This window comes from Saccopteryx leptura, chromosome 4, assembly GCF_036850995.1.
Source record: "Saccopteryx leptura isolate mSacLep1 chromosome 4, mSacLep1_pri_phased_curated, whole genome shotgun sequence".
Classification (NCBI taxonomy): Eukaryota; Metazoa; Chordata; class Mammalia; order Chiroptera; family Emballonuridae; genus Saccopteryx; species Saccopteryx leptura.
In genome coordinates this window covers 47,134,397-47,158,739 of record NC_089506.1, presented here as the reverse complement: position 1 = coordinate 47,158,739, position 24,343 = coordinate 47,134,397, and the positions used below count along the sequence as shown (strand labels likewise).

Below are 24,343 nucleotides of genomic sequence, written 5' to 3'. Positions count from 1 at the left end.
ATAGACTAAGCGTTTTTGACATGGCGGTAGAGAAGAAAAACCTCTTCTGACTTATTTAAATAGGGCCAGGTATTTCTTGATAGATTTCATGGACTTGCCGGAATTCCATATACTTTTCCTCAAAATTTTAATGAAAACCCCTCACCCTGATTATCACAAAGGAAATCAGAGAATTTTTCTTTCTCCACCTAGGGGACAGGTAGGAGCAGTGGGCATGAGGTCACCATGGCATACCCTTGAGTAGCCTGCACCCAGCTATTTCCACCAAAAAGGCAAATCTGAACTGTGCGCTTCCCGTGAGCTGTGAATAAAGCCGTCACCTGAGGAGACGATGAAGAAATAGCGTTTTATTTCTTTACAAATTTATAGCCAAGACAATAAATCACTCCATAGAAAAATTTAAAACAAGATACATTGTTGTGACCTTCATAACAGATGGAGTCGTTAGTACAATAGTGGAAACTGCCTGCTGGGATGTCGGGTTGCAGCATTTTGTCAGGCTTGATGAAGGAAAGAGAAAGTCCACTTGTTTACGGGGCATCGAACAAAGGTGCTCCCCCCAGACTCACACTGTTTTTGTGAATAACCAGAGAGATGAGCTGAGAGCCAGGTCTCTCCTAAAGCTTAGCTACCTTTGTGGAATACATGATATAATTCAATGGCGGTTTGTTTGTTTGGATGTTTGTTTGTATCCAGGAGTACATAATAACCTTTTTACCTTGATAATAACTTCAACTCAGGTTCAAGTCATGACCTCTAATATTCTTAAAGATGTTGCCTGACAATGGCTGTAATCACATGTCATTAAATGTCTACTTAGGACTCTCACAATGATACTTTTAGGTCCTACATCATCCAAATAAGCCCATGGTACAACCACCCACCCACCTTTTCCTCATCTCCACTCCTCCCTAGCTGGTTCCATGTCCCTGAAAAGAGACAGGGTAAAAGTCAGGCTTCAGAATCCAGACATAGATCAGCGTTTTAGTTGCTTCACCACATAGAGCTGTCACTCAGATCATTAGGAATACATAACTCACTTTTTGAAACTACATGAATGTTTTTCTTGTGAGAGGCATCACAGATAGGGAGATAGGTAGATAAGACTAGTAGATTGAATTGGACTGAAATCTTAGGTTAACGGTTGATTATTGCCCGTGTGACCCTGAGCAACTCCCTTATTCCCTTTGTATTTCCATTTTCTCATCTTTGAAGGCAGAAGAATTACATTTCTTTCCCCTTCTTAGGTCATAAAAATGTTCTGAAGACAAATGAGAAAATGTGGCTGATTCCCTAGGAATGGAAGCCAGTAAGAAGCATAGAAAAGAGATTGGAGCATTCTTAAGGGTCCTTGTACTGAGAAAGAAGGCAGAACAATTGCATTTCTTTCCCCTTCTTAGGTCATAAAGATGTCCTGAAGACAAATGAGAAAATGTGGCTGATTCCCTAGGAATGGAAGCCAGTAAGAAGCATAGAAAGGAGATTGGAGCATTCTTAAGGGTCCTTGTACTGAGAAAGAAAATGAATGAGTTAGTGGTGTCGTGGTCATGCATTTACCACCCAGAGTTCCTGCGAAGACTGACCAGCTGCTTCCTATGGCTAGACTGGGTCTCATGGTCATGAGTGGGTCCTGATCCAGCTGAGCTGAATAATTGGTCACCTCTTGGCAGTCATGTGGCTTATATCTGTCTGACAGAATCCTCTCCTTAAGTTTTTCCCCCTTCCGGAGATGGGCAGTGTGACTCCAGTATTGTCGAAAAGAACCACAGCCCTCCATAACAAAGGTGCTACGTCTTAGTAGCGATCACACTGAGTTGTTATTATATGCTATGCTACCCTTAGTTTCACAAGCAGGAGCAGAATTTCCTACCTCTAAGATGCACTGAGGTTGAGAAACAGGAAGAAACAACACAGCTGGGGAAAATGCTGACCAAGAAAAGCTAGTTTTTCACAACACATACAAAAATCAAGCCCCAATTTTCATTCTAAGTATTTCAGTGACTAGTAGACTTTTGGAAGTGGGATTTACTTGTCAAATGTATACCTCATACTAACTTTAATGAAGCCTACCAGTTTTAGGACAATACTTTACTATGGTCTGAAACTAAGCTCTCTAGAAGCAAGAGCAGTGATCAGAATAGTTCTAGAGCCAAGTGACAAGCTTCATGATGAAATGTGATCTTTTTTTTTTTTATGAATTATGGGGGAAAAGGATATGCAAGGTCTAATATGGAAATATGAATATATAAAGTCATTTACTTCTGCTTATGTTGTAGAAACAATTTTGGAAATTAAAGGGAGATACTATTTTAGAAACAATTAAAAACAGATTCTTCAAATAATCTTCCTCCAACAATAGAAATAAAGCACTAAATATGATACTTCTGAGGATATATGAATGAAGTTGTTAAAATGCCTCAAATTTTCTTCGTTTTCCAATACTGCTCTAACCATTTGCAAAATGTGAAGTCAAATGTTGAATATTTCTGTGCCTGGAAAATTGACAGAAAATCTTTAAAATTAGAATAAACATTTTATTTTATTTTATTTATTTTTTATTTTTTTGTATTTTTCTGAAGCTTGAAACAGGGAGAGATAGTTAGACAGACTCCCGCATGCACCCGACTGGGATCCACCCGGCACGCCCACCAGGGGCGACGCTTTGCCCACCAGGGGGCGATGCTCTGCCCCTCCGGGGCGTCGCTCTGCCGCGACCAGAGCCACTCTAGCGCCTGGGGCAGAGGCCAAGGAGCCATCCCCAGCGCCCGGGCCATCTTTGCTCCAATGGAGCCTTGGCTGCAGGAGGGGAAGAGAGAGACAGAGAGGAAGGAGGGGGGGTGGAGAAGCAAATGGGCGCTTCTCCTATGTGCCCTGGCTGGGAATCGAACCCGGGTCCCCCACATGCCAGGCCGACGCTCTACCGCTGAGCCAACCGGCCAGGGCCTAGAATAAACATTTTAAAATAAAGAAACATTGTACCTGTATGAGACTGCTAACTCTCACAGACTGACCTGGGAGGCCGAGTTATGGGTCCTAAGCAACCAAGAGGGTATTGGTCACTCATTAGAAGAACGTTGTCTATTTTATTTAAGGGCATGCAAATCAACCTAGACCATCAGTAAAACAAGTCAAGACTAAATAAAATCATGCTGCAGTTAAGAAGTTAATAAATGTAAACATAGTTCTCAGCAGGTAACAAATTTTGACTTTTCTCTTAACTTGAGAAGAGAAGTGTGACAAGGAATATTAAGAGTAATTTGGCCATTGGGGATTCTTGCAGCTAAAATGCACATATTAGTTTCCATTATATGAAATGGCACGATGAGCTTAATACCTGGGACAAAATGTACAATTTAACATTTATTATGAATCATTTTATGATATCAGTAATAAATATAAATTTCTTTCTCTAATTATTTTGATCATCCATCTTATTAACTCATTTTTTAGTCACTATGTTTCACAGAGACAATAATGATGGATTCCTGCCCCCTCCCAATATATTTTGAATTTATTAGATCTAGAATTTTGTTAAATATGTCAAAATACCTTTTCTATTTCATATTCTTTTAAGATGACAACCTTCTTTAATAAAAGGAAATCACATTTAGAAAAAAACAATCAATCCAAGGAAAGAAAAGGAAGAGGAAGGCCTTCTTATATGTATTTATTTTTAATCTTAAAGTTTCCTTTACTGCTGTTGTAGAAGTAATTTTATCATGGGAGGATTTTTTAGCCTGTCACATTTAAAATGAGAGAACTTTCTTCTCTTTTTGACACCATTTAATTTATATATTTTCTTTTCTACATGTACCATTAATAAAATTGTTTCTCAGTAAACCAAAATATTTTAATAACCAAAGAAGAAGTTTTTAAGTAGGTAGAAAGCAAAAAGAGGGGAAAAGAGTGAAGTAATGAGAAAGTTGGTTAAATCAAGAGCTTCATAAAAGATATTTGGGGAAGTAGTTAGAGGTATCCTGGATTATAGCAGGAAATCCCAAAATTGAAATTTGATAAGTCAAATATGCATGAGTGATTGTGTGTATATTTTTAGCACTTAAATGAGCCACCTAGTATGCAGGTGTGTTCTTACTTTAAGAAAATTATCTAAAAAAAATCCAAAAATATAAGCACAATAAATTCAATATTTATTTCAATTATAAAATGCACCCTCACTTAAGAGAATTAACTATTCAATTCCTTTAAAGGACAGACACTTTGAAAACATGATTCAATTCAGAAAAATAAAAAACATCTGTTTCTGAACACCTTTTTGGAAGGCTATCTATAAAAATCAACCACATTCTGCTCTCACTGACATTTCAACCAGACTGAGCCATGGAACATTTGCTCAAGGCTAATTGCAACTGTCTAGATCCAGAATGAAGCCTTCCTTGGGTAACCTTTATGAATTACAGTAAGTAAAGCTCTCTTCTGAGCAACTGGCTATTCCATAATATACTTTTACCTTTAGAAGATAGGTTATTAAAACCCTATTGTCAGTAAGTACATTGATGATATTCTATTTTAGATGGAAACCTTTAGTTATGAGGTGACAGCCAATAATACCCTTTGTGATTTCAGGTTCTTGTCACTGTGGAAAGTGCATTTGTTTTGCTGAAGAATGGTATATTTCAGGAGAATTCTGTGACTGTGATGACAGGGACTGCGACAAACATGATGGGCTCATTTGTACAGGTGCAGTACTGACCTACTCTAAATGATCTATGCCACATTTTGCAATAAAGGCAAATGACAAACATCACATATTATTGTAGATCACTGGGAAGGACTGTTTCTATTTACCCAAGGACCAAATATTAATATAAATTACATAAAGAAGGTGGGCATTTGTGAATAAGCAATAATGTTATTCCCAGGCATAGAAGAATACAAACGAATGCACTCAAATTATATGATTTTGAGGAAAAAATTCCAAAAAATAACCTCACAACTTACACATATGCAGTTTTATATATTACAAAAAGAAAATCATTCTCTTGACAACTATTTCACTTTGAGCATGGTGTAAGGAACTGAATATTATTTTTAAACTGGACCCAGGTATCAGAGTTGGTTGGTATGTTACTTGTTTTTAAGGAATGAAATATGTGTGTATTGAAGGGATAAGAATATGAAAACAGCCTGATCTGTGGTGGCACAGTGGATAAAGCGTCGACCTGGAAATGTTGAGGTTGCTGGTTCAAAACCCTGGGCTTGCCTGGTCAAGGCACATATGGGAGTTGATACTTCCAGCTCCTCCCCCCTTCTCTCTCTCTGTCTCTCCTCTCTCTCTCTCTCTCTGTCTGTCTGTCTGTCTGTCTCTCCCTCTCCTCTCTAAAATTAATAAAATAAAATTAAAATTAAAAAATTAAAAAAATGTTATTAAGAATATGAAAACATCCTAGGAGTATAATAGATACTGCTATATTCAGTTATTGAATCCTAATAATTGGTTATAAAATACATTTTCTTAAGCAAGTTACAGGGATAATTGAGACAGGTATATTTATTCTCCTTGTTTCTAGCTAAAGGTAAAAGATGAATATCTGTGTGTCATTAAGCTAAACGGCCACTTTCTGTCTGTCCCTACTCCACAAGGCTCTTCTTCTAGCTGATTATTCATCCTACCTCATTCTATGTCAAGGGCCTTTACGTTCTTTAGCCTTTACTCATAAGTGACACATAACCGGCTCTCTATAGAAAAACAAAAATATGACATGGAAGCCCAGCTGCCGCGATACTGCTGGTCACCACCAGATTGATACTAACAAGATGGCAGCACCGTTAACATTAATGGTTTAAAAAATCAGATCGCTTACAGCTGCTCAATAAGATGGTAATAAAATGGCTGCACAATAGCAAAACTTGTAGGAGATTAGTGAAGTGGCTTTGAGTATAAACAGCTATGGTTTGTAATAAAGTATTTTAACTTGGTACATTCCAATCACAATAATTCTCCTGTGTATTTTTTTGCAGGGAATGGAATATGTAGCTGTGGAAACTGTGAATGTTGGGATGGATGGAATGGAAACGCATGTGAAATCTGGCTTGGCACAGAATATCCTTAACAGTTAGATGGGAGAGGACTGGATTCTTATTTTTGTAGACTATTAGAACATATAAATGCAGAGGAAACCGTGTATAATCACCATGAAGACAAGTCAAACAGACGATTGTATGCTTTTCTATTTCTGAAAGCCTGAACGGAATGTGGACACCCATTACAAATGCTTGAGCAGACTCTGAGGTCAATAACACCAGAAAGAAATTTTCTTTCACAATTTACATCAGTTGTTCTCAGAAAGGCTACTTTGCCACCCAGTAAAGATTTGGCAATGCAGATAGACAATTTTGATTGTCACTCTGGGTGGGGTGAGAGAATGTGCTACAGGCACCTCGTGGATAGAGGCCAGGGATGCTGCTAAACACCCTACAGTGCACAAGACAGCCCCCTCATGACAGAGATTTCTGGCTTTAAATGTCAATAGAGCCAGAGTTGAGAAACGCTGACTTACATGGTTGTTAGAAATGCACATTCTTACAGAAGAAAGTCCATTTTACAATCTAAAGAAAAGATACATCCTCACAAAAGTCTGTTCATATTTTTCCAGGATTCCATATCACTCAGTATTTCCATATGGGGAGAATGGAGAAAAACACACGTGAAGTGCAATGTTGGATTGGGTGGGAGGCAGAGGCCAGATCACCAGTGTTTTTGGGAAAATACTGGTCATTTTTAGTGAAAGAGTCATTTGTCTAGTCTCACTTTAAGCTGACAAAAGAAGATTCTCTTCAGATGAAAGAAGAAATTATGAAAAATGTACAATTTAAAAATTTTAATAAATAGTGATATAAGTTGTTTACACTCTGTGTCTATATGTATTTCAACTGATGCTTAACCAAAAAAAAAAAAAAAAAAAAAAAAAAGAAAACTTATTCAAAAGTATCCATTTTCGGGTATTAGAACGTTTTTAAAACTGGGCATGGGTTACACGTGCCAGGCATATAATTTTTCACCAGTTAATTACTCCATGGTAACTTATCTTTTAAAAGTATCTAGTTAGCTCTGTTATGGGCCTAAAATGTGTACTCATCTCTCTTAAAAGATTCTGTAACTTCTAAATATACATTACTCACTGGAAAAGTAGGGTCATGCATAGACATCAAGAAGAGATACTATGATAAAATGACACCAGTAAAAAAGCTCAGAGGATTAAAAAAATGTCTGGAAATGGCTTAACTAGAAATGACAAATATTCACTCCGTGGTAGAAGCAAAATGTTAATTTTCTTTATGGTGATATTTACTCTCTATGAAACACATTTAACTATGAAAATGTACAATAATTTGGACTTCCCTTACATATTTGCAGTAAGATCTACTTACATTTATTAATTTAAGCAAACTTTAGTTATTTAGAGTTTTAAAAAGCCCACTTGTTTCTAAATGTGAATTATATTTTGTAAAATTCTACACTGATGTAATAAAATCATTTTCATATTGTTTAAGATGAAAAGTTTTACTTGGAAATTTTACTTACTGATGTAAATATTCTAGAGTCATGGCTTAAACTTTATAAGTCAAATCACCACATGTGAGAAAAATATGTATCTGCTGAGTTACTTAAAATTTATACTGAAAATGATTTATAAGAAAATTTAATGGATTCCGATTTTTATAATACTAATAGTGTTCTTGTACTTTAATTGATTTATACAATTGTTATCTCTATCCTGAAATGAAGGAGTGCAGCCTTATAGTTGTATCTTGATTGTTGAGTATGTCAATTGAGATCATCAGTTTTGTAGAATGAAGTGTGAGTAGTTAAGAAATTATATATATTATATTCTTTCCTCTTTTCTATCTAAACATTTTAAGCCTCAAACAAACCTATCCTAATTGTTCAGTAGCAAGTTCAACGATGACTTATTTGATGATGGATGCGTTGGAATTCACTGCATTATTCAGCCATCATAGTATAAATGGCATCCAGATTCCCTTACTGCAGAGCTCTACTTTTTATGAAAAGGACCAGACAGTAAATATTTTAGACTTCAAAGGCCACATACATCTCTGTTGCATATATTTTGTTTGCATTTGATAGTTTAAAACTGTAAAAAAGCAAACAAACACCCAAACAACAAAAACTCATTCTGAGCTCTTGGGCCATAAAAACCAATTGCGAGGTGGATTTGGTTCACAGCTGGGGAGTATTGGCCACCTGTACTCTGCTGGCACTGCCCTTAATTTCCTCTGTCTCCTCACATAACCCTAGATGTGTCATATTTTTCTTGTAATTCTCTATATTTATTATCATTTTTTATTAACAGCAACTACAACAAGAGTGTTTCTCTTTTTAAATGACAAGAAAAATGTCCTCGGCATTTATGTTTTTAAAGAAAATCTTTAAATATGGAGAAATGTGTATGACAAAGTTCAAAATGTGCTTTGTCTACATTTTTTTGACAAGCTGAAAATACATGGCAGTTAGCTATTTACTGAGTTCATTTAGCCAGAAACTATTGAACCAAATTTTGCATATTTCCCTCCCTCTCTCTCTCTCTTTCTCTGTGTGTGTGTGTGTGTGTGTGTGTGTGTGATTTGACTCTACTTTCCAAACATCAAATGTTCTATTGAGAAGTGATTTAATTTACATGTTTAAATTGGAAAAGAAAACATAATTACCTGTAACGACACACTTTCTACCCCTCTTTAATGTGATTTTGTACTTTTGATTCTATTGCTTAGATAGAAACCCCTCTTTAAAAATGGCAGGGCAAGGATATTTGCTTGTTCAATTTTGTCCTAAGTAAAAGTGGGATTAATGTCAATTGAGAAGGATGCAACAAGTTTGTAAGTGATATTGGCACAAATCCTACTTGCATGGTAAACCATCACTGAGGAATTCTTTCAGGATGACTTTTAAATAGAATTCAACTAAGGTTCTAAACCTAACAGGAGAACCTTTATACTACCTCATTTTCTCCCTGGACTCCTTGAGCTCCTCTAGATTCTTTCAACACATCGAAAGAAATGACTTCACCTCCTCAAATATAAACACAGCCTGTGCCATCAAACATCAGGGTTAGACTGAATGATATGGAAAACCTAGAATAAAAACAACACAAATCTTAGCCTTTGTTTACAGACTTGTTTTCAAAACTTTGAAACCCTATTCAGTGTCCAAGAGTCAACCGTCCCTGTGTACCACCCTGTAAGCTAAGGAACTTAAACTATAAAATGTATTTTACTCCAGAGTAACACAACTCACATCTGGATTTTGAGAAACCTGCATTTAGCTCAGCTGCTTTCCCTGGATATAGTCTTGTTCTGAGATGAAATTAAAAATAATTTTCAAATATTTTCACTTTCTTCTAACCTAAATTTCTTTTTTAACTGAATTTATTGGTGTGACATTGGTACACAAAACCATACAGGTTTCAAGTGTACAACTCAATAAACTATCACCTGCACACTGCATCATGTGCCCGTCACCCACAGCAAAATCTCTTCCTGTCTCCATTTATCTTCCCTTTGCCCACCTGTCTCTCTTTGATATGGTAATTCTTTCTATAATGTTAGGGAGAAAACTTTAAATGACATAATAGATATCTAACATAAAGAGCAATAAGTTTTTCTGTTGTACTGGTTTCTTTTTTTTTAAGAAGCTAATCTGACATTGGTAAACCTGAAAATATCTGACAGTTTTAGTGCTTCAGGCATTAATTAAGCAACTGGCCAAGTGTGATAAAAAACAAAACAAAACAAAACTGTGCTTACTCTCCAAGAAGCAAGCAATTTGAAGAACTGCAGCAAGAATCTTACAGGTTCATCGTGGAGCTCCTAAAAATCACCCTCTATCCCAACCCACTTAGGGCTAGTGAACATTTAGTGCAAGAATTCCTAAATTCTCCAGGATTTATAATGAAATGTTGCTCAGTACCAACTTACTCTTTGCATAGGGTGGACCATTTGCATCTCTTCTCTCATTTTTCCAAGTAAAGGTTTAGCAAAACATTTTAGAAAACAAGCTTTAAGAAAATAAAAATAATGTCATTTGAAATATCAAATAGTAATGAAATATTAATATTCCCCAGTGTTGCTGAGGGATGGGCGAAGCAATCAGCCAACGTAACAAATCAGTAGAAATAACCCTCCCACACCAGATATGTGTGCGAATGGAATGTGGTATTAGACTCAATACAATAGACATATGTACATGTAGATACAAAACACATTGTCTGTAAATACAATGAAGTCCATCAGATTTACTACACAGAACATCAGTTAGTGACAGATTCCACTTACTTAATAACAGCAAACTTGATTTTTGAGGGGAAAAGAAGAGGAATGTTTTATCCTGGAAATATAGCAAGAGAGGTATCCTCAAGAGCTAAAATTTTCTTTGGTATTGTAAAGGGGGAAATTGAATTTACCAACTTATTTACATAAGATATCCCTATATTCGTGGGCGATGCAATGCCATTTCATTACATAAAGTTGGTTGATGTTTTATAATATGCCTTCATAGAAATATTTTTATTCAATGTGTTGTATTTGTGAATATAACAAATGATACTAAACACAGAAACTGTACAATGTAGACATTCTTTCTATGTAAATTGAGTAATACATACCAACAGTTCTTGACACCCAGGCCCTACCACATGCAGTGCACCAGTGCTGTCCCTGTCCTGTGCAACAGATGAGACCAGACACAAAGTAAATAATCAGACTAATTTACAGAAAACAAAGGCCTCACTGCAATATGTCTACACATATATTAGAAGAAAGTATTTTGATATCCATTAACAGGGATAAATGCCCTTATAGACAACTCATATATATATATATATATATAAAAGGTGCAAAGTTAACATAAATCTCTGTCATTTAGAAAAATAAATCTTGTCTTAATTTTAACCAATAAATAAGTTTGCAGGGGAAAAAATTCACACCAAGTACGGCTGATTACCAAAAGCAAATTGGTGGGGTTGTTTGATGTGTGTGTGTATGTGTGTGTGTATACGTATGTGTATATGTGCGTGTATGTGAGTTGGGGTAAGCAGTGTCTGTAAACCCATTTAATTGGAATTTCAAGTTTAAGTATTCATAGTCTGCCACATATTATGGTTTATATGTCTTCCTTAAATAGTTAATTTGTTTAATGTATTTTAACTTATCCTGTTAAAAACAATAGGCTTCAAAATGGTGTAACAAGAAATCAAGAATAGTTCAAGGAATTATTTTGTTGTATTTGTACTTTAGCATTATCAACAATAAATCTACTCAAACATTATGCTAACTTTTTATTTATTAAAATGGAATCCAATATGAAAATGAAATAAGCATAAACAGTTAAATTTATACTAAATCTTTAATCAGCTAAGCAGGCCAATATTTTTAAATGCTGGGCAAGGGCTGTCATGGAGACTTAGAAAAGCAGTGACAAAATAATTTCTCAGTAAATACAGTGCAGATGGGGTTGGGGGCAGTGGTGCCTGGGTCATCCTTCCACATGGAAATAATAACAAGAGGCCAGATGTTGATCCCACATATAGTTGTCTATAAATGAGGTTCCGTTTGGTCTCAATTAACTCTTCTGAGGACAAAACATTGAATTTTATTAAGTATACACAGAGTTAACAAATATATTTCCAGAGGGTTTATTATTAAACATTTGAAGCTCTTTATATCCAATATTGAACATTTTGCATGGTTTCTTCACGGTGTAGTCAACTATTCATGGCCTTTCTAGGTAGTTGTCTTTCCTAAGCTCAGAGTTATTTAAAAGGAAATTAAGAAAGCAAAACAAAAGCAAATCGGTTGAATGGACCGAAAACCTGATGTTTGCACGTGTTGGTTTGCCTTTCACTTTATCTGGAACAATTCAACAGACTGAATTCTGAGATCATGGCAAGGCACCTCTCTCCCAGCCCCGGGGTGACCTGGCCCCGAGCAGCCGAGGAAGAGGTATGGACTGGTGAAATACAACAGTACCCAACTCAGCATGCTGAGCTAAAAAAAATTTTTTTCCTAATGTGTCCAGTTTAAAAACTTGTCATTAAACACCAAAAATATTAAAGTCTAATTTATAACTAAGGTTTGCATCGCTGCTGCCGAAAAGAACACAACAGCCGCCTTGTCCATGCTCTGCTGAGTATGAGTGGGACGCAGCCAACACCGGGCGGGGAGGGGCATCAAGTTCGGTTCATTAAAAATAGGAAGGATTATATCTGAAATGGATTTAGGTAGCGCAACTCTTGTGGATTGTAATTTTTTTCTTTTTCTTTTTCCCAAATAATGAAGATTAGTAGATGAAAAATGAACCTTAATCAGGCCTACAAGGCCTACAGAGTTCTTTGGACCCACTTTCTCAAAAACCAGTGGGTCTTGCTCGCTGGGCAAGGCAAATGTTACCATTACCAGTAAGCTTGTGATATGTATAAAACACACACACACACACAAAGAAACTATAGGGGGATGTCAAACACATATCAGAGAGAACTTCCCACGGACTGTGTTTGACCCACTTCTCACCCCGGCAACGCCGACCTCAGGAGCACAGTACCTGCCACTGAACAGAGCGTATATGTGTGTTTATTTGATAGTGTGAGCCAGAGACAACACTCTTAATCTTTATGATGCAATTTATAATATTAGGTTTAGAAGGCTTTCTGATTTCCTGATCGCTCTCTGAACTGAGCCAACGGCAACACTTAAGATTTAGAGGAACACAATCCCTGCGAAAGGTCACGGACAGTGGAGCGAGCAGCCCTGTAAAAACGGGAGGAAGAGAAATCCATAATAGCACAGGTTTACAGCTTCTAACTAGAAATTACTCAATAGTGTTGGTGTGCTACAAAATTGAACTTAAACACATGGATTTTGCTGAAACAGGACTCAAAAAGGATTATGGGGAGCTGTCAGCAGGCAAGGTATCGAGTGTACTTGTGAAGTATGTCATTCACATGAGTGTCACAGTCACAGAAAAGATATTAAAAAGGCATTCCATATCTGGTAGGGCATTCCATGGTCTGAGTTTAGCTGGTTATCCAGGTGTCTTCTTGTTGGTGGGGGGTGCAACATGTTGAGATTTATTCGCTTGCAACCAAGAAGTTTGAGACAGCAGAGAGCAAGCATCCGCTTACTTCCAGCTGCTCCTCAGCCATGGGAGCAGAAAGGTCTGGCAAGGATAAATCACTCAACTGTGCTCAGGACGAGTAAGTCACAACACCTGTGAGGATCTGGCTATGTTGTCTTACTTTTGTTGACTGGTTTGCCTCCATTCATTATTGCAGACGCACTTGTGCTTTTACTTGGCGTCACCCCGGTCTTCGGGACCGTTTCTCCAACGTCATGCAAAGATGGTTCTCGGTACATGGCAACTAGTTACAGGAAAGAGGGCAGGAAGAAAGGGGAAAAAAGGGAAATGTTACCTAGTTCGGTTCAAAAGTTGGTACGTGCCCAGACCTCAACAGTTTGCCCAAACCTGTTTCCCTGAAGTAAAGCAATCCCATTGAGAGGAATTCCTGTTTTAAAACAGTAATTTCCCCCATGTAAACAGAAGACATTGTTTTCTTTACATTCTCTGGTTTATATAACTAAAATATGCATCTAGGTGTGCATGGCTGTTTGTCTAGGAGAGAAGGTTTACAAGATATACACCCATACCCACACACACAGTATAGGACAGGGGTCGGGAACTTATAGCTCATGAGCCATATGTGGCTCTTTTGATGGCTGTGTATGGCTCACAGACAAATCTTTAATAAAAAAAATAAGGTTAAAAATATAAAACATTCTCATGTATTACAATCCATTCATTTCTGACCGCTCATGTTCATGGTTGCAGGTGGCTGGAGCCAATCACAGCTGTCCTTCAGGACAACATCAAATTTTTATTGGATAATGCATAACGTACATGGGTCATTGTATGGCTCTCATGGAATTACATTTTAAAATATGTGGTGTTCATGGCTCTCTCAGCCAAAACGGTTCCCGACCCCTGGGATAGGAGAACAGCAAGCTTAAGCCTACTTCTGGTATAGCGAGGAAAACTCAGACTGTCCTTCCACTGTACATTGTTACACTTGAACCACTCATTCTGATTCATCTTTTCAAGTATTCACACCCTAGCTCACTAAATTATTGTCCTCTCCAGTGACTCAAATGCAACATAGTCACACCAGGGTCAACTTCAAAGCTACACAAAGCAGTAACAAAGAACTCATTTTCCCTATGCCAGGGCCTTCCCAAGATCATTGTTTAGATTTCCTCTCCCAAGATTATGAAAAGAGACCCTTGAAAAACTGAAGGCAACTGTGTGGCATTTTCTGTTTTCTATGCCTCATTTTATGATATATTATTTTAAAAATCTAATGATTGATGTCATATCAGCAGAAGCACAGAATGATAAGAGAGCTAGTGGGACTGACATCTGGTAAGCTCTGAGAAACTGTCTGAACAGTGTCTGGCCACACAATTAATCACAAGGATTCATGTGGCTTTTTAGAAAATGATTCTTGGGAATTGTGGGAAAAAGTATGATATTTAGGAGTGATTGATGCTTAGGAAAAACTAGGTGAATTAAAATCATCTACCATCAGAAACATGAGTGAAGTGTATTAGCTCTGCCCCACCTGCTTTTTTTTTAGACTTTTGAAAGTTTATGATATAGCATGTCCTAGAATAATATCATTTCATTCTAATTTGTTTCATTATAATGTTGGTGAAAAAAAAAATGATTCCTGACCAGGGCCACTGTGTGTGTGGAGTGTCACGTGTTCCCCATGTCTGTGTGGGTTTTTTTCCGAGTACTCCGGTTCCCTCCTGCATCCCAAAGATGTGCGTGTCAGGTGAGCTGTCATGTCTACGTTGTCCCAGTCTGCGAGGGTGTAGGATGGGTGTGAGCACAGTCTGTGATGGAAGGAGTGAGTTTCACCTTGGGCCCTGAGCTACAGAGACAGCCTTCACCACCCTTGACCCCTAAACTAGAATAAGTGGGTTGGAAAATAATTCTCTTTCTTGTATTTACTCACCTTTAGTATATGTACAACTCACATTTATTTCAATGTTTAATCTTAAAAGTGTTATAGGTCTCAATTTAAAAGTTTTGTGTTATTTTTGTGGCCAGAAATATGCAATAAGAACTTAACTCTTGTTTATACCAATTAGCTTAAAATTGGTTTCATGTAATGTTGTTTTACTTAAAGTTGCAGTTTCCAAGAGCCTATAGATAAAGGTGAGGACTTACTGTGCTCTTTGAAGACACCTTAGGTTTAGATAGAATGAACTACCATATGCATTCTCCATATTCAAGGTGGTAGATTTTACCTTTTGTATCAATCTGTTATGTGATTTTTTTTTCAGCAGCACATATATTTGAAAGTGCTTGTGTATATCAGACCTAAATTAAATGACTTGGCAAGGTAATAAAAGGAATTACTATAATCCTTACCCTTGAAGTGCTTTCCGATCTCTTACTCCCACTACTAATTCAATTAGGAGACAGCAGCACAAGAGCATCAATGTTGATTGTCTAGTATGAAGTTGTGTAAAAGACATGAATGCCCCAACCCAGAGCATCAATAATTAATCAAGTAACCAATTTGTCCTAACATTTCCAATGATATAATTTATATCCTTATGGGACCTGGAAGCTTGAATTTAATTTCCTCTGTCAACTGCACTATGTGATAACTTCTGTCATTACAATACCTCCTTAATTGTTTTTTTAGAGTACTTCTATCTGCTAATTATTTCAAACTATTGTTTTTCTTTACTTCACATATACAATACACAACACATATACACAACCATGGGTCAGTGTGTGGTTCAAGCACTAGGGATATTATTGCACCACATCTTTAGAGTCTCAGATATTTCTGCTGGATATATCAAATAGCTGCTTTCCAGATTTTGCTTCAGTTAAGAGACATAAAAGCCCTTACAGTTTTCATTACATTTATGCAGCTAAGGGATAAAGTTTTAGAAATTTAGTCAATTCTTAACTGTCTATATTAAAACAAAATTAGTGTACAGAGACAGAGGTAGCAAATAAACCAGGATTTCTTTAGAGCTTCTCTTGACTTAGTTTTTAAAAATTTCACTTGCATTTGAATATTAGTGAGTCTGATGGATTAAAATTTTATTTAAAGGAATAGAGATATCATAGAGCTGTTATATTAGAATAACAGAGACACCCGCAAATCCCTTATTTCTCCTTTCATTTTCCTTATGAATGATTATATAATGAGAATAATTTACTCATATTTCAGACTCTGGCCTCATTTTTCTTTTCTGAGATAGGCTGTGGTGGTTAGTCGTTTGGGGTTCAATGACTTACTCTAAAGGCAAATTTAGTTAAGGGTGATAGGAAGTCAGTATCATTGAAATTATAAAGATGGCATTAACAAGAGTGGTTTCCCAAACTTAGGCAAATTTAAAGCTAAATTAAACATTCATATATAATTAATATTTAAGTTTCAATATTTCAAATGATCTTACTCTTACATAGAAAGCATGAATTATAAAACCAATGTGGTTCTTTCTTTTTATCTTTTTTTTGTGATAGGGACAGAGACAGAGAGAGATACAGATAGGGACAGACAGACAGGAAGGAAGAGAGATGAGAAGCATCAGTTCATTGTTGTAGCTCCTTAGTTGTTCATTGACTGCTTTCTAATATGTGCTTGACTGGAGTCTACAGAAGACTGAGTAACCCCTTGCTCAAACCAGCAACCTTGGGCTCAGGTTGATGAGCCTTACTCAAACCAGATGGGCCCGCACTCAAGCTGGTGACTTATGATTTTCAAACTTGGGTCCTCTGCATCCCAGTCTGATGCTCTATCCACTGTGCCACCACCTGGTCAGGTTGGATTCTTTCTTAATAGTTAAGGCTTTCTCATAGAAATAAAAAACTAACAGAAAATCAAACTGTTTAAACTAGTGTATTTATTTATTTATTGTAGATCTAATTTTCTGTGAAAAGTAAACAGAAATATTTAAATAGAAAACACTTTTGAAAAGCTTCAGTATGAATTATTTTATATTCCTCAAACAAATGTATATTGATAAAAGTAAATGACAGTTCTGGAAGAATAGTGAGAAAGGTGCAGGTGTATTTGGTTAATTAATAAAAGTTTGTAGCCTGCTCTCTCAGAATCTGGTCAAAGGAAATGGAGTCACTGTTTATAGGTGAATGTGAAAGAAGGTAATGCCACAACTAAGAATACAAAACAATTAACTCAGTTTGGAAAGGAATTATGTAAATCAATAAGCTCTTTAAAGACAAGTTATTAACTCTTCATTTTTGGTAATTTTAATAAGTCAGAAGCATATGACTACTGTTACAGTCATAGATTTATAATGTCATTATAAATTTTAAAAATTAATGTTAATTAATTAAAATTCTCTAGTGGCTAGGGAGGTTGCAGCTGTGACATCTGAGACATTAGAAATGGGTAGGGGGAGAGTGTTGCTAACATTTTTAAATTAATGGTATGTATATGTGTATAAATTCTATCAATTTATGTATATATATCTGTCTATAAGTATATATAGAAACATAATTATATACAGAAGAGTGTAAAAATCTTAAATGTGCAACTTAAGTAGACACCTATGCAACCATCACCCATGTCATGATAGAGAAGAACATTTCCAGCAGTCCCTGAGTGTTCCTGGAGGCCACAGCAGAGTTATCAATGTGAAAAATAAATGTGTAAAAATGTGACAGGGATGATGCACACATTACACTCACCTTCCAATGGCTTGGGTAGAAAATGAGCTGCTGGTTTGGTTTTCTTTACTCTGTTTCCTTTCATAGCTTGCCCTTCTTTATTCAATCCCAAAAACCAGGCTCTACCAGATTCTTGTTGTCTGTACAGCATAGATGAGTAGATTACATAATAGTTTTCAAAAACAGATTCTTTAAACTTGCATTCAGGGGTAAAAAGTTCCTGTTGAGAGAAAAGGAAAAAGAGAAAGTTAGAAGAAGGAACAGGAGTCAGTGTGGCTTCTCTTCCTTCCTCCAGAAGTTCGGCCACCAAGGTGAAGGACTCAGCTCTTGGGCAGAGATGACCAGATACACCTCTTCCTGCATGTCTTTAACAGTTCATACACTGTTTTTTCAGTATACAATGAATAGAGAATCTGCTATTTTGGGGGATATATTAACCAGCAAAAATATAGATGTTTTTTAATAAGAAAATAGAAGGCAGAAGCAAACTCAAAATCTTTTTACTTAATCTAAAAACAGTGTGATCAGGGCATAACCTGAAAGAGCACCATAAAGTAGTGCCATATTCACAATATACCAAAATAAAAATTAAATACATACTTACTGTATTTGCTAATCCATTTTCAGTACTTCCATAGGATAATTGTATGATACCCTAAGAGTTGTCAGTTGTTCATTAGATCATTGATATTATAGGGTGATACATTTTGCCTTCAAAGAGACAAATTGAAACCCCAAACTACAACCATGACTATTAGCTGGCATACCAAGCCTCTGGAGCAAAGGCCAGGTGTTGTGTTAGCTGGTCACAGTGACAGAAGCTGAAAATAATGACCTGATTCCATGGTTTGCAGCCTCATTGGAACTCTTGAAGAAAAATATCAGAAGCTGCTCTGACTGAAATCTACCCAGTATTTTTGGAAAAAGAACAAAAAGTTAAATGTCATGACTCTCAGTGCCATGATCTATATTGATTGATGAGGAGTGCAAAGCTGTACTATTTTATGTGTCATTAATAATAGAAATACTCATAGATGACTTTTATATACTTCTGAGATTTAACCTACAAAGGTATTTCTGTTTTCTTTCATTTTTTATTAAATTTACTGGGGTGATACTGGTTAATAAAATTATATAGGTTTCAAGTGTACAATTCTATGTCATATGTATATTGTATTGTGTGTTCACCACCACAAGTCAACTTTCCTTCCATAACCATTTATTCCCCCTTTACTCTCTTCTACCTCCCCCCACCTGCCTTTCTCTCTGGTAATAACATTACTGTTGTCTGTGTCCATGCGATTTTTTTTGTTTGTTTGTCTAGTTTGTTTTGTTTGCTTAATCCCTTCACCTTTTTCACCCAGCCTTGACAACCCCTCCCCTCTGACAGCTGTCAGTTTGTTCTCTATCTGTGCGTCCGTTTCTATTTTGTTTGTTAGTTCATTTTGGTCATTAGAAAAACCAAATGCATTTCTGATACACCTCTATTAAAATTAATTTAAAAATTCAACCACTCTAGTTGTAGACCATGGAAGCCCATTAACTTGCTTTTATAACTATTTTAAATAGGCAAACTACTGTACTATTTTATATATATGAAAGAAAGATGATGTGTTATAGAATTGTACACCTGAAACCTATATAATTTTATGAACCAATGTCACCCCAATAAAGCCAATTAAAAATAAAAATAATAAATAAATAAATAAAATTGTTATGTCTTAAAAAATAGCGTCCTTCCAAAGAAATTTATGTAAAACTTTATTTCTTGAAGATAATTCTACTTTAGTCTTAATAAAGATCCCATCAAAATAAATGTTCTTGCTTTCCACTAAGTTCTATTTCTTCGAATACCCTCCTACTTGTTTTCTCACTAATAAATAACAGTCTCAATGAGTCAGTCACCAGACCTACCTCAGAGGAAAGACGAATAAAAGGGTGCTTGTTCATGCATTCATGGTAAGAAAAATAAAATTGAATGCTGTAAATCTGGCTTATCCTCAAGGGACTAATACTGTAAATATAATGTATTGGGTGAAATTGCATCTTCTAAAACAAACAGATGAGATTTATCTTTTTATTGAGCTATACCAAGACATCCAAGCATATTACTTATTACTTAAAACCTATCTCAAATCCACCTGGAGTGGAGTTGGTAAAAGTTGATACAAGCTGCGGTCATGCAGGGGTCACAGGAGCTGGCACCTGCCTTCTAGCACACCACATCTCTCTCCAAAGCCGGGTTCACCTTACTGATAGGATCATTGATGGATGACCTTTATCTAGAGAAACCAGGGCTTCCAGTTTTGGAATGCAGGTGCATAGCGTAGTCAACCCTTATTCTTATCTCATCCCTTCTGCCATAATGTAAGAAACATGGAAGACACTGCTTGCATTACCATCAGCAGATTAGAAAAGTATTGTCTCCACTCTAAGTTGACTAGGTTGACTATGAAAGAGAATGAAGACGCCTGATGGAAGAAATCACTCATTCTCAGTGTATACCTTAAGAAAATCAAATCTAACTAAGTCTTTTTAGGTGAAATGATTACATCTTAGGGTTCTAAAGAAGCCAATCCCATATCCCCTTCCTGTGAGCTGTGCCAGAGATGTCACAGATAGGTGATTCATTCTGTCATCTACAGTGAGAGCCTTTGCTTTCAGTTGCTTGCGATAGTGGCAACTGGTCAGTGCATTTTTAGTTTTCTTTATTCTTGCTTAAATAATTAATATGCACTAGTAGTTAACACATTTGGCAAGACTTCAATCTGCTCATCAAATACTGGTGCACAGAAAGAATCCCTGCATTCCCAAGAGTACTGATAGGACTAATGAAAGTTAAAATTAGTTACTATTTATTTGGTGTCATAAGGGACAAATATATTTTCAACACATAAATGGGAGACAGTGGAGTAGAGTGACTATGAACACCACCTATAGAACCAGATCTTCTGGGTTCAACTCTGGCCCCACTTCTTACTAGCTATGTCCTTGGGAAAATTACTTAATCTCTTGCCTTTCATTTCTGCACCTGTAAAATGAGTACAAAAACATAGAATAATAGAGTGGTTGGGAGGATTGAATAACTTAATACATGCTATATATTAGGAGAAGAATGTGGCATAGTCTAAAAAAAACCAAACAACCAATCCCCATTACTTGTAGTCTAAAATACACCCTGTATCTGATATTTCAATTATTTTAAACTTTCATAAATCTGAAATTTTGATAAATAATTGGCCAGTGAGCACAATTTTATACCAAATATCGGGCTCAGCATCAGATACAAAATGAACATGTACCAGAAAAATAAGATTCTTCATGGGGAGACTTTTATTAAAATTCTTGTGCTTAGAAAATGGCAGTACAATGTAACATCTACTGTGGTAGACTTGCCTTAAAAAATACTAGAGGGATAATAGGTGTAATAAATGGTATTGCAAAGGACAGTGGTGGGAAATGCCATGCTACATTTAGACAACTCTACTTAGCCTATTACTGAGACTTTGTGGAAGCAGAAGTGGATAGGAAATTGGGTTGGGTAAATATGACAAAGGGTCTTGGACCTCTTATAAACATGTTAGATTTCTTATAAACAAGAGGTAGACATGGAGGGTTCTTAAACAAGCAAGGGAATAATGGCATAGCCTGATTAATAATCTGGTGTTAATGTGGAGGATGATTTTGAGAAGTTGGTGTACCTATCACTTATATACTAATGTGTTGAAGCCTAATCTCTTGCAAAATGGACTTGAAAATTATAGAACATGTGTATGTGTGTGCTCATTTTAATAATTAGTATTAATACAATAGTCAAGGATGCACAAAGGAATGGGAGAAATACCACCAGAATTATAATACGTTGTAAATTGAGTTCTGAATTTCTGGTAGCCAAGACAAAAAGAGAAAGGTTATAGGTTATAAAAAATATGGAAGAGAGAAAATCTTTTCATTTTCTTGGCACTATCTTCCAAAAGGCATTTCCTTCTAAGGAAAAAGTGACATTTGACCACCCTAAACAAAAAATGCTCTTGATAGTAATTATACAATTAATGACCTTATTAAAAACTTTAGTTTTGTATTTGAGTCCTACAATATGCTTTAGGGAGATAGAGGAAGTGAAAAGTCCCATAGGTAGGACTTAAAATAATTGTGATTGATTAGATCACTGGGGTTCATGTGCACAGAAGGGATCATAAACTCAAATCATAAACTCAAATTCCTATATTGACCAGGCAGACACAAGAGTTGAAGCAAGCTGGTGTTATCATAGTACCCTAATGAGGATAAATGCCCCTTACTCAAGCTCAGTGGAAGGGACAAAGGGAATAGTAGAAAGAATGGCTCTCATGTGAAAATAAATCCTTGGATCTTTAGTAGAACTGATTTTTCAAAGGTAGTAAGAAATACAGGTTTCTAGATAACATCTCCTTTTAATAGTGGCAACTACAATATTTCTTTGTTCTTGTTTTTGTTTTTCAACATAGCATGAACCAGGAGACTGAGACAGGGCCCATGAGCCTCCAGCTTTAGACTTTCAATGTAGAGTAGCAAGATAAGTACTAAAAGAAGACGAAACCCCTGGTGGCTTATCAGTACATCCCTAATCTCACATACTGTTTTAATACATTTGAGTAATAGGATGATTGTGCCAGTGAAACAGGCAGTGATAATATGAGACTGCTTATTTAAATTTAAGCTTAAATAAATACTCTTTGAAACTTTCAAAAAAATATATTAGGAGTTTGAGGTATTTTTTTCTCATCTTGCCTGCCTATATTTAGAGCCACCAATACCGAAACAACAAAATCAACAGCAGCTGAGTTCCAGCAGAAGCTTAAATATTAATTTGTATCTTTGCCAAACTAAATCATTGAACCATAGAATAGAAAAACACAACAACTAAACAAAAATTTTATATCTCCTTTTATGTTGTGGTTGTTTTTGAAATGAAAGCACCATCTGTGGTGTTCTTACTATCTTAACAGTAGCAGCAGAATATTCCTCTTCTAAGGGAAATGTCTTTGTTTAGGAAAATACCTTGATGAAAAATTTGCATACACACAGATAAACTTCTAGGTTCAGGATGAAAGGAGAAGGAAGAGGAAAGAAAAGGCCCAAAATCCTTCATTTATAACCAATGAATTATCCATAAACCCAGTTAATTCAGCATAACCATAACCTAGAACTAAAAATGACCTTGACAATTTGACTTAGTGATTGGCAAACTGCAGCCTCAGGATTAAATATAGCTGCCACCTGTTTTTGTAACTTCACACCAGAAAGTTGAGAAGTGAGTTGAGACAGAGATTGTGCAACCTACAAGCCTAAAATGGTTACTGTATGATTTTTTTTGCCTAAAAAAATTGCCAATCTTGTTGTAAGGTAAATTTTGAGGGTTTTCCAATTTAGGTAATTGGGGGGAGGTGTTGTTAATCTAATTTCAATTTTTTTTTTGCAAGAGACACAGAGAGAGGTACAGACAGAAAGGGAGAGAGATGAGGAGCAGTCACTAATAGTTGGAATACTTTAGTTGTTTATTGATTGCTTTCTCATATGCGCTGTGACCTGGGGAGGGTTTCAGCTGAGCCAGTGACCCTTTGCTCAAGCCAACTGCCATGGGGTCATGTCTATGTTCTCATCACACTTAATTAGGCAACCCCACACTCAAGCTTCTGAGCCCTCGCTCAAGCTGGTAACCTCAAGGTTTCGAACCTGGGTCCTCAGTGTCCCAGGTAGATGCTCTATTTACTATACCACTGCCTGGTCATGCTAACTTCAAAATTCTTAAGAAGCTAAGAATTCCCAAATTAAACTTAGATTGCACTTATTTTCATGTATACAATGTAAATCAGAATTTTCCTCAGAGTTGTATTCCTGGAAAATATTTTAGGGTGTGTTATGAGCCTGGGCTTCCATTCAAAATATGCAAGTAGCATCACTCAAATTCCATTTATGTCGTTGTTATTGCATTTTCTTTGTTGTTATCTGTGACTAAATAAAAATTATGTTTGGTTAATATCTGTAAGTTTGCCTACCACCAGCAGCACCACTACTGTTTCAAAAGGAAAGCAAAAATCAGGCATTCTAGACAAATTTATAGTGTTTAGTAGAATACAAGGCAATTCCAAAATACATTAAAAAGAGAGGATAGAGAAATTATATGAGGTATCGTAGAAAATAACACATAATAAATCCACAATAAATTGTAGTTATTAGCAAATTTATTAACATCTATATTCCAAGGTCATTCAAAAATTCAATCCCTTTTCATCATACCAGTAATCACCCTGATCTTAGAGTTCTTATTAATATTTCTTTCCAGGCTTAAACTGAGAAGAAGGATCTCAAATTTCAAGTTCTTACTTGGAGGGAAAAATGTCACAAAATTTTTTTATAAATATTATATGTTAATAGAGGTGCATAATGATTTTTAAAGTATAAGTTGAGTTGTAAACTATAGCAATATTTATAAACTATGAATTGAATCAATAAGTACCACTCAAATGTTAATTCTTATCATAACTGGGGTAGTAGTTATTTAAGATTTCTTAACAAGATTCTATTCTATTAGACATACCTTTAGGTGGGAATTCC

The 24,343-nt window shown here is 36.1% G+C and overlaps 2 protein-coding genes across 3 annotated transcripts in view; one reads left to right on the top strand and one right to left on the bottom strand.

The window, feature by feature from the left end:
* The window catches only part of ITGBL1 (integrin subunit beta like 1), a 227,064-nt gene extending 220,196 nt beyond the window's left edge, over positions 1–6,868 (top strand). Inside the window, exons 10-11 of the mRNA XM_066380600.1 lie at positions 4,585–4,698; positions 5,980–6,868. Of these exons, the coding sequence (XP_066236697.1) occupies positions 4,585–4,698; positions 5,980–6,071 (206 nt within the window). The 3' untranslated portion in view covers positions 6,072–6,868. The remainder of the gene's footprint in view (positions 1–4,584; positions 4,699–5,979) is intronic.
* FGF14 (fibroblast growth factor 14) overlaps positions 6,366–24,343 on the bottom strand; it is a 769,918-nt gene continuing 751,940 nt past the window's right edge. For both annotated transcript variants that reach the window (XM_066380602.1, XM_066380603.1), the window contains exons 4-5: positions 17,768–17,966; positions 6,366–13,391 (exon numbers count right to left, since the gene is read on the bottom strand). In XM_066380602.1, the coding sequence (XP_066236699.1) occupies positions 13,255–13,391; positions 17,768–17,966 (336 nt within the window). In that variant the 3' untranslated portion in view covers positions 6,366–13,254. The remainder of the gene's footprint in view (positions 13,392–17,767; positions 17,967–24,343) is intronic.